At 46.0% G+C, this 13,778-nt stretch overlaps 1 protein-coding gene across 1 annotated transcript in view; it reads right to left on the reverse strand.

Moving 5' to 3' along the window:
• Window positions 1–236: 236 nt before the first annotated feature.
• The window catches only part of LOC144736834 (uncharacterized), a 48,133-nt gene continuing 34,591 nt past the window's right edge, over window positions 237–13,778 (reverse strand). The window contains exons 7-15 of the mRNA XM_078619482.1: window positions 13,558–13,675; window positions 12,116–12,246; window positions 10,327–10,398; window positions 8,739–8,856; window positions 7,527–7,702; window positions 6,412–6,499; window positions 4,686–4,812; window positions 1,389–1,439; window positions 237–462 (exon numbers count right to left, since the gene is read on the reverse strand). Of these exons, the coding sequence (XP_078475608.1) occupies window positions 262–462; window positions 1,389–1,439; window positions 4,686–4,812; window positions 6,412–6,499; window positions 7,527–7,702; window positions 8,739–8,856; window positions 10,327–10,398; window positions 12,116–12,246; window positions 13,558–13,675 (1,082 nt within the window). The 3' untranslated portion in view covers window positions 237–261. The remainder of the gene's footprint in view (window positions 463–1,388; window positions 1,440–4,685; window positions 4,813–6,411; window positions 6,500–7,526; window positions 7,703–8,738; window positions 8,857–10,326; window positions 10,399–12,115; window positions 12,247–13,557; window positions 13,676–13,778) is intronic.

Below are 13,778 nucleotides of genomic sequence, written 5' to 3' on the forward strand. Positions count from 1 at the left end.
CATAGGGAGTTCCTCATCCAGCAGTGGATTGACAAAAGGACTCTGCATGTACATCATTATTTCATATGCTGTAGAAGTTTAAGACACATGCACAAGCATGTATGGATATGTCCTAAGCTGCATCTCTAGAAGCCAAATGCTCGCATAAGCAGTCACAACCATGTTTGTCTCACACATATGCACTGCAAACACACGAACAAACATAATAATATGCATCTCTAAACATAAGGAAAACAAGCAAAGTATTACACGTGTTAATACCTAATGTTTACAGATACAACCACTCTGCCCATGATGACAGTCATGAGTCGACCTTTGCTCTGCTTTGCTGAGGCTAAGGCCATACAGATGCTTGTATGTAGTAACCCCTAGTGTGTTACATTTACATTCATAGCAACGTTTAAAACAGCAAACACTTACTGGGCGAGGAGGCTCTTCTAGAGTTTCAGATAGAGCTGCCGTCTAAAGGGAGACATCACAAATATTATGCTTCAGGTATATCAGAAAACTGAGAAGGGCACAGAGCTGTTACTTGGTTGTTTTGTCCTCGGAGACCATAAAGATAAATTCCAATATAATGAAATGTAACAAAATGCAATCTGATTAAAATTGTAAGCACCATGTCTGCATTCAGGACATGAGTGTGAACTCCAACCTAAATTGCTCATGTTGAAAGTTGATATTGAACGAAGTGTAATTAAGAATCAAGCATATGTTTGAGTAGGTATAACAGTGCATGTAATGATCCGTGTTGAATTTATGAACGTGTATCCGCTGGGTGACAAACATGTTAATGGCAGACCATGAAGAAAACAGGATTCACTTTTACCCTGCCTTACTGGCCATATCCCTAGGTGCATTGTCTCACATCATCACCACGGATCCATAATTGTAATCCTGAGTGATAGTTCCAGGAAAAAATGATAATGAATGATGGCTGTTGTTTTGGACATTTATGGTTCAGTCGTAATTGCCCTCCACTCAATGCAACACATTGTCACTAGCACTTTATATTGTGACTTGGAGAACAAAGTGAACTATATTTCTGACATTTATTAGAAATATAACATATAGTGAACTTGAGAAAGACAGTGCTATTTTAGCATTATAATGCACATCCACAGTCTGCCTGTGTGAATCTAACATCAAGGCTGCAATAGTATTTTAAAACTCAAAATTTTCCATGATTTCTCAGCAGTTCCAAAAAAGTCAAATATGTGCCCAGTTTAGATTGGCCGACCTGTCCCATCTCACATGTTCAGCGATCCACATCACTACCATCACTCAACACTCCACGATCATTCCACCATTAGGAACCCTCCATCTCACAGAGCAACTGTGTCCTCACGATCCTGGCACAATTTTCAGTGCTGGACTTGCATACATACCTTAAACAGTGCATCCTTCAAGGCTTCTTCATCTGAAAGGACAGCTGCATTCTGCAAGGAAATAAGTCATATTTGTCAACAAAATGGATAATATGAAGGCCAAATAAATGTAATGTTACATGTAAAGTGATTATGGCCTGTGAGTTTTCCCAATTTATCATCCCCAAACCCCAGATGACCCAGAAACCTGCTGCTATACTCCACATCACACACACACATGATCAGTTTCTCTATACTTTGATACCACTATTGGTTTCATTTTAGTTAAGGATCGACTGCAGCACCACTTCTCTATGAACAAGGCATATTGTCCGCTTATTTACACTGTCTAAAATATCATCCACTGGCTCATTCTTCCCTCCTTCCCTATGCTTTCAATTCTAGTACCATGGTCTGCTTTCAAATCCTCATATTAACCTGTGCTGGACAGGAAATCTATCACTCTCACGACTGCTCTCTGGAGTTCTCTCCCAGGCTTTCCACACAGATGATTGCCTCCCCTAGTTCTAGTCCAGACTCAAGGCGTGCCTATTCCTCCTACTCCTCAATCTATGGTCAGAGTCGTGGCAGGTCATGCTCAACAAGTGTGGTGGGTCTAGGTGAGAGGAGGACATTCACGGCCTGCAGTCGATGATTAGTAAGGGTGGCCCAAAATTAACAGCAAAATCACCAACTTTGAAATGTTATATATTTTAAAGCCTAATCCTAGATTTTCAAAAATGTTTTAATCACAAGTTTGAATAAATATGTCGCGTCTATATTTGTAAGCATAATTCAACAGAAAAAGTTCTACCAACATGTTTCCCCAAGGCCAATTCTTACCTGCTTATGAATTGCACCTCTTTTTTAAATCCTTTATATTAAGTTCGCTTGCTTGCTTGCGTGCTTGCTTGCTTACGACCGTGCAAATCTTGCGGTCGTTTTTTAACCCACTTCCCGTGATCCAATCGAGCTGACATTTTCCACACAGACTCGTTGTGCGAGACAATTAATGTTCGTGAAAAATTTTTTCTAAAATTTTACACTTTTTAGGCAAAAATAATTATATTACATTTATTCAAATACAACTCATTCATGGCTTTGGCTGAACGTCACAGTGTAGGAGCCCAGAGCGTAACCCCTCCACAGGTCGTGGCGGAGTAGCGCAGTTGGTAGCGCCCTCGCTTCCCATGCCAAAGGTCGCGGGATCGATCCCCGCGTCCTCCACAGGCGAATATATTTTTAAATCCTTTATATTAAGTTCACTTGCTTGCTTAAGACCGTGCAAATCTTTCGCTCGTTTTTTAACCCACTTCCCGTGATCCAATCGAGCTGACATTTTCCACACAGACTCGTTGTGTGTGAGAATTAATTTTCGTGAACATTTTTTTCCAAAATTTTACACTGTTTAGGGAAAACAAATTAAATATTTAATTACCAATTGTTTAATACTGGCAGATAATCATCTGACCCATAGGTGGCAGCCATCTCAAGCCAGAGGACGAGAAGACTCTAGCCGCCACGCATATAAAGGATTTATAGTGAAAAACTTTGTTTTTACGGGTTTACTTGTTATAGATGGGTTTCACTGTCTTCATCTGTTGTATAACTCATAGGGATATTGCCCTGATTGCAAAGGAAACTGAAGCCAGGTTACAAGGACAAGGAAACACATTAAGTTAAAGTCTCTCTGTTCAATGTGGAAGTCTTAAGTTAATCGTGGAAATTCCACATTCAGCTTTTGTCTCTATAAAGGATGACCACTATTAGCATACTAAAAAGTGGTGTTCATTTATTTACCACAGAGGGATGATGGCTCAAGTGAACAGCTGATAGGCCTGTGTGAGCTCTGCTGGCAGAGGGCCAGCAGTGTCGGCAGAACCAGACAGCAGAGGTGGGACAAAGTCATTGTTATGCAAGTCCAAGTCGAGTCGCAAGTCATCAAATTCATGACTCGAGTCTGACTCGAGTCCAAGTCACATGACTCGAGTCCACATCTCATAGGTGGGACAAAGTCATTGTTATGCAAGTCCAAGTCGAGTCGCAAGTCATCAAATTCATGACTCGAGTCTGACTCGAGTCCAAGTCACATGACTCGAGTCCACACCTCTGCCAGACAGCCATGGCAAGAGAGAGATGTGCGAGGTGCAAAGGGAATGAACAAAGAAACTGAGTCATACAGGGCGACAAATCCAGCTTGCAGCTCAGAAATCCTTACCGAAATGTGGAATATCACAGGATTTTTAAGGGAGATGTTTGGATTGTTTTAATGTTCATCATATGGAACATTGATGTTTCACAAGAACTAAAGACCCCCCTCGCTTAACCCAATTGCTATGAATATTATCACGCAGCTTACACAATGTCACGAACCAGAACTTTAGTTTCTGGGTAAGGTGGAGAAACCAATAACGTGAATACACTGATACCAGCGAGTGAATATGCAGCACGGAGATGCGTGTAGTTTGTGGTGATTTCTCAACAAAATGGCAGTTCTTTTATAGGTTGACTTGCTGCCTGGTAATATTTAACATACAGGAGGAATGTATTCTTGTGTCCACATGCACAAAATATGTTCACATTACAGGCAGACCTCGCTCAGCACTGACGATGCATTTCTTAAAGTGAACGCGAGTCCAATCAGTGCGAAAAGGGGTCATCGTACCATTGTACATAATGGGATGCATTTCTGACAGCATTATTTATTTTGCATATGCAATATATGAGGGCTTTATTGGGGTATCAGGAATAGCACTAATAACAATAATGATGATTATTTAATTATTTTGTTTTATAATAACATCAGCAAGTATTATAACTGTATTCGCAAGTACATTCTACTGTAGTACAAGGCAGGGGTGGGAGACGAGGTTGTAGGAGCTGCTACACTACTGGTGCGGGTCCTTCTCTAAGCGCTCTAGGAGCTCCGTGATCTTAGTGATGCCCTCAGCACAAATCTCTGTGGTGAGGTTTCTTTTAGGTGGAGCCTGAGACTCTATCCTGTTCTTGTAAGTTCTCACCTGGCTATGACGAATCGTGATAATCGAATCCCAAGGGGTGGGGTCTTGTTGGTTCGGTCGCTCTCATTGGCTGAATGGATGATGGGGGTGGGTGCATTTCCTTGGCCAGTGCTACTGCATGTTCTCACTTGTAAGCACTTTCTACATTTTTTTGTAAACATTTTCTCCAGAACAAAGAGCGCTATAACGAATCAGTGTTCTACGGGGTTGCACGAGGCGAGGTCTACCTGTATATAGTTTATATCGTCATTAATGAGAATGCTGTGGGCTCAATACAAATCGAGGGTTGGTGACGAACCGGTTGGTACTTGCGATGCACCCTGAGCACGTCCAGGGGGCTGAGGCCGCTCCTCTGGCCGATGGGAGCTTTAGCTGCTGTGGTGGGGGTGATCGTCTCACTCATGTGGTCCGAGGAGGAGGCGTACCTGGAGAGGAGATCAACGCGTTACACACTGGACTTGAGTGACTGGTTACCGCTCTAAGTCTTTTACCGGTTACTTTATATATGTGTAATCAATTACTTCCTCAGAACAGATGACGACCAATGGAGGTGAAGTGTACAGATCGTAAGCGAAGTGTTCGTCAGTGCCAAACAAGAGGCTGCCGCGTTTGAGTCTGTCACGTGTATACCAATGTACCCTGGGACACAGCTGTATTACCCATGCCACCACCCTTCACACACTCAATTGCTCCCTGCAATAGAGAGAGGTCTACAGTATATATTTGCGTGCATGATTTAATGTCTTCAGGGTTAGTACTCACGTAGCTGTCGTGTTTTCTGCTACTCAATAATGCGCATGCACTCTAAAATAGACACGACCTCAAACAGTGAAACAGCAATGAATGGCATCAGGGCTGGTTGGTTTTGAATGTTGTCTACCCCTAGGAAACCATGACGCATGGCAGGCAACCCGGGCATCCTTTATGTTGTGGTGGTTCTCTAGTTTAGCATGCTATTTCACCAATAAAATGGGCCAAAACCCTCTGAAAACTGAGACCTAGGAAAGCTTTCTCTCCCCAGCATGAAGAAGAACCATCCAGAGTAGCCCGTCATAACACCAAGTTCTCAAGGCTAGTCACAGCTTCTTCACCAAAGAAGCCACAAAGTACAATATAAATGTTACTTAATTTAATGTAACAATACAATCTTGAGTTGCTTTCACCCTATTTGGCTGATCCTAACATTGAGAGGCGCCCAGCGCTCTCTGCAGTGAGGGCTGTGCCGTGTCATGCTGAGCGAGCACTCTGTGGGTAATGCGACTCCACAAGTGGCCGAGCGGCACACCTCTCTGTGATGAGGGAGACCGTGCACACCGAGCGGTGCTCTCTGTGATGAGGGAGACCGTGCACACCGAGCAGTGTTCTGCAGACTGAAGGAGCGCCGTGCTCATTTCCCAGTCTCGTGACGCGACTCTCACAGTGGAGACATTGATGGTGATGAGTCCCGTAACAATGGTTATCTCAGAGTCAAAATAGAATTTAGAAGTGTTGTACTCACATATATCAATATTTTATTATTTTATGCTGGTTAATGTTTGGTGCATTAATTTGTTTTCATAAAATGTTGTTTCCTAGCAGCTTAGGCGATGCAATTCCTATACTGTGTACTTAACGTGTAGACATTCTGATGAACAGGCCGTGGGCTATTTTAAATCATAACCCCAACACACACGATGACTTCCAGACAAGGGTCTGTTTCATCATCAGCACCACAAATATGAACTGCATCATGTTCTGGGGTTCATCATCTCAAAGGCCTCCAGACAAATGTTTTCCTGCAGGATTGCTGAAGCAGGTAACCCTGCGCAGGTTTACTTTTTGAGACTCATAAGTTAGTTTCGTCACCCAAGGTGAGTTTTATTTGATTTCTCTAAACGTTGGGTCTATTTACATGCATGGCCTCGATACAGATGCCAGTATGTTTATTTTATTATCCACAATCCTCCAAGAGAGCGCACGATGCTTGTGTGTAACAACGGGCGAAGCGCAGACATGAGTGAAGGCCACAGCCTGTGGAGGCCCACCTGCCGTAGTGCATGATGGAGAGGTAGTCGTAGGGCAGATCTTCTCCAGAGCCACTGCATTCCAGCCGTTTGAACTGCCCAAGCTCATCTGCAGGCAGCAGGCACAAGGAGCTCTCACGATTACAAAACACTGCCCTAATGCGGGCATCTTAACACGTTTAACCTGTTAACGGTTCTGCCAAGAGCACACACAGATTGTTGTGGTAGTGTTTGTGCCACGTAATTGTGAGTCTTGCATTGCGCTATTTAGATGACACTGAAGCATCTCCAGCTCAACCGTGTGGAGCGGCGCTTATATGCACTGCTGGCTCTGAGTCAGTGGGGGAAATTCCACATTTCTATGGTGGAGACCGATAAAGCAACGACTGTAGACTTCCCACGAAGTGGTACTCGTTACTGATTCTAACGAGGTGATGGGCCGAGCGGGACGCTGCTCGAGCGTCGCTGTGTGGAGCGAGCGCCGTGAGTGCGACGCCGCCCGGCCACATGTGAACGCGCGACCGCACACGCAGTCTATAGCACAGCCGTGTGGCCGCGTAGTCACGAGCTCCGGTGACCATCGGAGCTACCGCCACCTCCATGAGATCAAGAGTTAACTCGACTATGCTGACGATCAACAGACAATACAAGACACATATACAGAGGAAGCTGTGATCATAAAAACCAGCCGAGCAACGAGGCCCGTTGAGAGAAGCACCGTTGGCTCGTCACCAGCTGTGCTTGCAGTGCGAATCTCGGCCCCCACTACTCGCCCATACTGCTGTGGAGTTCCTAGCAGTACATATAGACACCGTGCTGTTCTCTATACGTACAGACAAGGTACAGGATGTATTATAGTGAAATGGTAACAGTACTTCCCGGTCACCCTTACACATGAGCACAGCAGACTCCTCCTGTGCACAGCGGTGTGCAGCTGAGAAGTGGCAAGGGAGAGAGGAGGCCCCTGCAGCCTCAACCCTGCAGCACGGCAGGGGGCGCTGCACAAGCGACGCTCGCACTGTGCAACAGTTGAGCTCACGTGTGAGCTGCTCGTTAAACTGACGATATTGTACGTCAGTATGAGGCAGTGATAGTCATGAATACCCTGGATGCCTTACTCTCGTGGCACCACTCACGTTCTTTGATGTTGTCCTCGTGGACCTTAATGTGCTGGTCACGGTCACTGCGGCAGTGCTCGTGGTGGAAGCCCAGCGCGTGCATGAGCTCGTGCAGAACCGTGCCCCTGTCCACCTTACCGGGCTCCAGGGACACGGACTGAGCCCCTCCCTTCTTGCCCAGGAACGACCAGCTCCTGGGAGGAAAAATCCCATCCACGTTCACGATGACCCCCATGGCTTTCGTGACGTGTGCATGATGAGCCTGCATCGTGACCTTCAAAGTAAAGATCAAACATCTTATTGGGTGACCATCGTGGCTGAGTGAAGGGGTTGTATTATGTATGCAAACTTATTTTGTACCGTACGAAGCCAGGCGTGATAATCGCAGGAGCGGGTTAAAGGTCAGCTTCTGTACTCCGTATGGGAGTGCACTCTGTGAGGGCCACTCAGTCTGTAATACTCCCTAGGCTTTCTGGGCTTCATCGTGCCGTGATTAATGTGCGTTGTGCTCAACAGAAGACAATGCCTTCATGAGATTCGTCCTGCACTGAGCAAATCAATGCTGCACTGCAAGATTTATAAAACAGCAATCGTCATGGCTGTGATTACTGTGCAGCTGCACACGTAAATTACTCTATACCTGGTTTATCAGATACATCGTGCATGTGAACACAGGTATTGTGGCACATTAACTGTGCGTATTGAATATATTACGTTAAAATACAGTAAACCAGGCAAGAGCCAATTCTATTTGCAAGTGAAACCTCAGAAGCTGTAATTGCAGGAAAACCTCCCCTGTTCCACTCTGTCCACGGTATAAATCCTCTTATCCTTTGGGCTCCTCCCTGTAATTACGAATTTGCACTTAAATTGGCGAATTTCCATTTTGGAGAATGAAAATATTAGCTGCACTATCATTTGTCATATCTGTGATATCCACTTCTGTAGGCCATTCTCTAACGCGAAGAGTTGCGCTCCTCTGCAAGAAATCCAAAGAGATACTTTATCTCATGATGCCGAGAGTAAAAATTAGATTAAATTCGCAGAAAAACTTGGATTTAAAAAAAGATTGGCAGATATTCTGATGTAATATTTTCTATTGCCATGCCGAGCTCTCTCTTTCTCTCCCCCATGCTCATCCCACGCTCTCTCCCCACGCCACCTCGCTGTGTCAACCCTGCCGTTCTCTCCACACAACGATCTCTCTCCACGCCGCTCACTGCTGCTCACCCGTCCAGGGCCTGGAAGTTGATGTAGTCCTCCTGGTTGTCTTTCCGGATGAGCCGGATGCAGGTTTCCTCTGCGAACTCATTGACTGCTTGCTGGATGTTCTCCTTGTCATTGGTGTCTGAAGATAATAATCACATTACATTACAATCACATTACAGCCCACGGCGCCTGTATTATAATCACACGGCACTCGTATTAGAATTGCACTATGCCTGTATTAGAATCACACTGTACTCATTAGAATCACACTGTACTCATATTAGAATCGCACTGTACTCATATTAGAATCGCACCGTGGTCGTATTAGAATCGTTATAGAATCACGCACTTTAATTTTGGTTGTGGAGTGGAGCAGGTAATGAGGGAAGGGCTCTTTGGAGACGATGATGGAGATGATGCAGATGATGGGAATGGATGATGTTGATGGGTATGATGACAATTATTGATTCTGCCTGTGGAAGATATGACAGTAATGATGGTGGTGGAAGTTAATATTCGTTAACGAGATGGGGATGATGATGTCTGGCAATGGATGATGGTGATTGTGGAGAGAGCAGCAAGGTCAAGAGAATGGGCGGGGCGTGGGGAAAGTGGGCGGGGCATGGGGGGAGAGAGAGAGTGGAGCATGGCAATAGAATGGGGTGATGACGATAATGATGGATGAGGCTAAGTATACAGTAATTATGATGAAGCGGCACAGAGAGATGTGCAAAGGTAGAGTTACCGAGAGATGCACAAGGAAAGACACAAAGAGAGATGGAAAGATACGAAGAGAAACACAGAGACAGGGCAAGACAAAGAGAGGCATGAAGAGGTAGGGAGAAAGACTTAAAGATAGAAGCATTGAGGTAGAGACAGGTAGGCAGGGATGCAGAGATAATGCCACATGGACCGATGCATATGGAGAGCTAAGAGAGAGAGACTGAGATACAGAAAGAGACCGAGAGAGATCGGAAGAGAGTGACAGACATGGAGAGGCACAAAGATAGAGACACAAAGATGAATGGAGTGACATGAATAGAGAATTAAGAAAAATGCTGAGAGACTAGGAGATAGACAGAGGTAGCAAAAAAGAGATTTTTGACTTTTAAACAACTTTTATTGCCGCAAGCAGCAACAGCACTGGAAGCGATTCAGATACGAAATACACAGTCACCAGCAAACAAATAACAAACGCTATAAGTCCACGCGCTGTGGCGCTAAATGCACCGCGCACAACACAAAAGAGAAGTCACGTGGTGGTGGTCATCGCGCACGCCATGGCGACGAGCAAGCGCTTCAGAAGGTGAACACGAGGGTGCCGTCCACACTGGTACAGAGGGCTTTTCCGGCTCCCCAGCGTTCCAAGAAGATGTGCACATCACCGACGTGTGTGGTATGCGTGTTCCAGCCGGAGCCGCAGAGAAGAGGAGAGGCAGAGAGAGACACGGAGAGATGGAGAGGGTTCCATGTGGCGAGTCACGAGTGAGTGATGTGCGGATGGCTTGTGTAGAGCCGGCAGTGCCAGCTCAAGCAGCTCCAGACCGGGGCTCTCACCACAGAGACCCAACCTGAAGTCACGGCTGCTAGGTGTGTGTGGTGCACTCACCGAAACCCCTGCAGACGTCGTAGAGAACGTAGACTTTGCCATCTCGGTGCTTGACCCAGTCATGGCTTCCATCTAGACAATCAACACCCATGCTCAGTATCGCATAAGTGGAGCCTAAACAATCAGGAATCATGCAAGACGATCCTACTTTTTTGTGTAAAAATATACAGATTGGTCAATTGCTTCCCCATTGAAAACATCTCACAATCACACCCAGTGATCACACTGATCTCAGAGCAATACAAAGCTTATCAGGGACATGGGTTCAATTCCTCTTCATGGCCAACATCAAGTGTCGATTATATCTATCAGTGCTGTTTGTTACTGGTCACTTGACGTTCTGGGCCTTTGGGCCTGTAGTCAGCTAAACGTATAAACAAGTTTACAGGGGCAGTTAAAGGATTGCGCTACTTGGCAATGCACAATGGCCTAATTTGTTGGGATTGTTTCGTTCGTATCACTAATTATTATGTGTTTATCTACTGGACCACTGTTGTTAGCTTGCTGTGGTAATTATTATTGGAGTAAACACATGTGGTGTCAAACGTTGCGTCTCTGCCGCCATGGCAAAGAACGAACAGAAATCCTTGCAGAGAGCCGACTGTTTGGAGTGACGACGCTGAGTGAGGGTCTCGGGGCTCAGAGAGTTTTCCCCAGACAGACAACCAGCTGCTCTCCTGAAGCCTTTTAGGGGCATACCGGTAATTTTCATGGAGAAGCTGGAATCGCTATTGAGATGAATTTGGGATGCATGTAAAAACTCTAAAGCTGCCAACGCAAGCAGATTATTCAAATAACCATACGAGAGCCCCATTGAGAGCATCAGGGAGATCTGGTCATGGATGCAAATACAGAAACTCAAAATAGCTCAGAAGATGCGGAATAAATTAAGAACGATAAGTTACCATACCAGAAGAATGCATGTCATTGCATTGGGCAGTGAGATGCATTGCCCAGTGTGAGGTGTCAACAGAGCTGAGAGTAAACCCACGAACACAAACACATTGAGGGAGGAGGTAGTGAAGCTCTGACTTTCACATGGCCCAAGCAGCGAGTGGCTCATGAGAACCGAGCGAGAGGGGACGGCCGATGGACGTGCGAGCGACGCGGTATCGCTTCGCGTGCGAGCAGCGCTTGGGCTTGAAAACACGCTGAGACATAAACGTTCACCGTCACCACAGCAGCGTCGCCCAAGTCTCGTATTTACATTTCGATCATCACAGTGGTGGTAAAGCATTGATATTGAGTGGTTCTTGAAAAACTTTTTTTTTTGTAAAAAACTATGTTATGTTAGATTTGTATAAGATTTTGAATGTGTATTATATATTTTTATGATTCCAGCCACATACCCAAGTATAGATCCGTGGCACACCACGTCGGTGTGAATGTTTTTAAATGGATTAAAAAGCTAACGCTTGTGGTGTACCGCGGATTACAGGATTTTCAGTATGGTCCCGCCATATCAACGTGGATAACTGGAGTTCTGCTTTACCACCATTACTGACGGTAATTCCTGGTATGATGCACGAGCCATTGGCATACAGGTGCACAGGCCTGATCCATCCATTGGTGTCAGCTCCGGGTTCAGAGGTAACGGCCAGTCATTGACAGCACTTCCCCTGGGCACCGTAGCCTGCGCCGTTCACGTTGCCAATGGTGATTCAACTTCATGTGCAGATGTTAAAACGTTTTAAACTTCATATGAAATCACACCACCATGTAATCAACTTTCTATGGAGTTAAACACGTAGTTTTAACTAGGTTGTATCGTGCTTGTAAAGTGACTCACTCTGCTGGTCGCGATGGAACCCGAACGCGCGCTTGAGCTCACGAAGCACCACGCCCTTGTCCACCTTGTTGGGCTCCAAGGTGATGGACCGAGCTCCTGCTTCTGCACTGGCGCCCGGCAGTGAGGAGTCCCTGATGGGAAACCGTGTGTTTCACAGCGACGTCACTCACTGGCACCTCACAGCACCGGGCACGTTTCACAGAGGCCACGTGTCTAGTGCACCGCACTCTTGCACCGGTGACAAGGATCACTCTATGTGGGAACAGTTATTTAGTATGTTTCAGTTGTGGGTATTTTTTTACATTTGCCAATGAATAATTTCTGTCTGTAGCAGGGGCTCATGATAAACCTTGCAGAGATAAATGTAAGGTAATTTGAATTGTATTCCAAAGTCGTGTCCCTGTTAAGCATTTACCAAAATAATCCAGAAAAACGAATCAAAGGGTTATCTAAAACTCGACGATAAAACTCAGCGATAAATAGGAAAGCGTTCTCGGCCAATGCGATGTCACATTCCCTGCACACGCATCCTGATAACTTTATTATATGTGACTTCGTTTCATTGCTCGAAAGTTAACATTCATTGTCATCAGTCATGATCAAACAACTGCTGGATGAAGGCCTCCCAAGTTGCTGCCATCTCTCCCACTCCTATGATGTCAACAATGCACGGAGCACCTGCACACGTGGTGAATTCACCGCTCCATCTCTGTGACGGACTCACTCTCCTGTGTTCCCTCCCTTGGCTGATGCTCGTTATTATTCTTGACCATCAGCCGACATCCCTTCTACGACGTGACCTGCCCAAGTCCACTCCCTTTTCTAGACTGGCACCCCACCCCCTCAGAAAGGATTCCCTTCTCTCTGGGTCTCCTTTGCCTGAGATTTAAGAATGACCTTTCACTTGGCTATCTGTGGCCAATGCACAGAATGCAGGATACAGGATTGGGTAGTGAGTTGCACACTCGACTGTCTACGCCCATTCCCCCAACACCGCCTCATTGCTTCCTGCTTAGGATTTACGTAATGGGGTAGACATTTCAGACTGTCGACGACTCTGGTCTCCTTGCTGTCGTGAAACGTCTCGCGTGTCACATGAGAAGGCTCGCGTGTCACATGAGAAGGCTCACGTGTCACATGAGAAGGCTCGCGTGTCACATGAGAAGGCTCGTGTGCCCCCTCCTTGCTGCCATGGGTGAGTGTGCTGTGGTGCTATCCAGCACGTTTCACTCCAAGCCCTGCCACGTGCTTATGACAACAAGGGTTTACATCTACAGTCTGGGAGCAAAGGGAACACAGCAGCATGGGGAGGCCCTGGCTGCTATAGAGGAATTGTGGAAGTGAGAACAAGGCTCTGGGTGCTGTGAGAGCCCCGTGTGAGCTGCCTGTGCCAAGGCCACGTGGAACAAGACTCGCGTAACACCCGGGAGGCAGAGACGCACCTGCCCAGTGCTCTGAAGTAAAAGTAGTCCTCCTGGGGGTCTTTGGGAATCAGTCTGACACACGTCTTCTCTGTCAGCTCGTCACTGGCCTGCTGAATGGCTTCTGTGTCACTGGCATCTGAAAGGCGATTGTTATGCACAGTGACGGCAACAAACTGAGACACAAACCCATTGGCAATACACTAACGCATTATTCACCACTATGCTAAGTCATTATCACA

Source organism: Lampetra planeri, chromosome 3, assembly GCF_965212315.1.
Source record: "Lampetra planeri chromosome 3, kcLamPlan1.2.h2, whole genome shotgun sequence".
NCBI classification, from domain to species: Eukaryota; Metazoa; Chordata; class Hyperoartia; order Petromyzontiformes; family Petromyzontidae; genus Lampetra; species Lampetra planeri.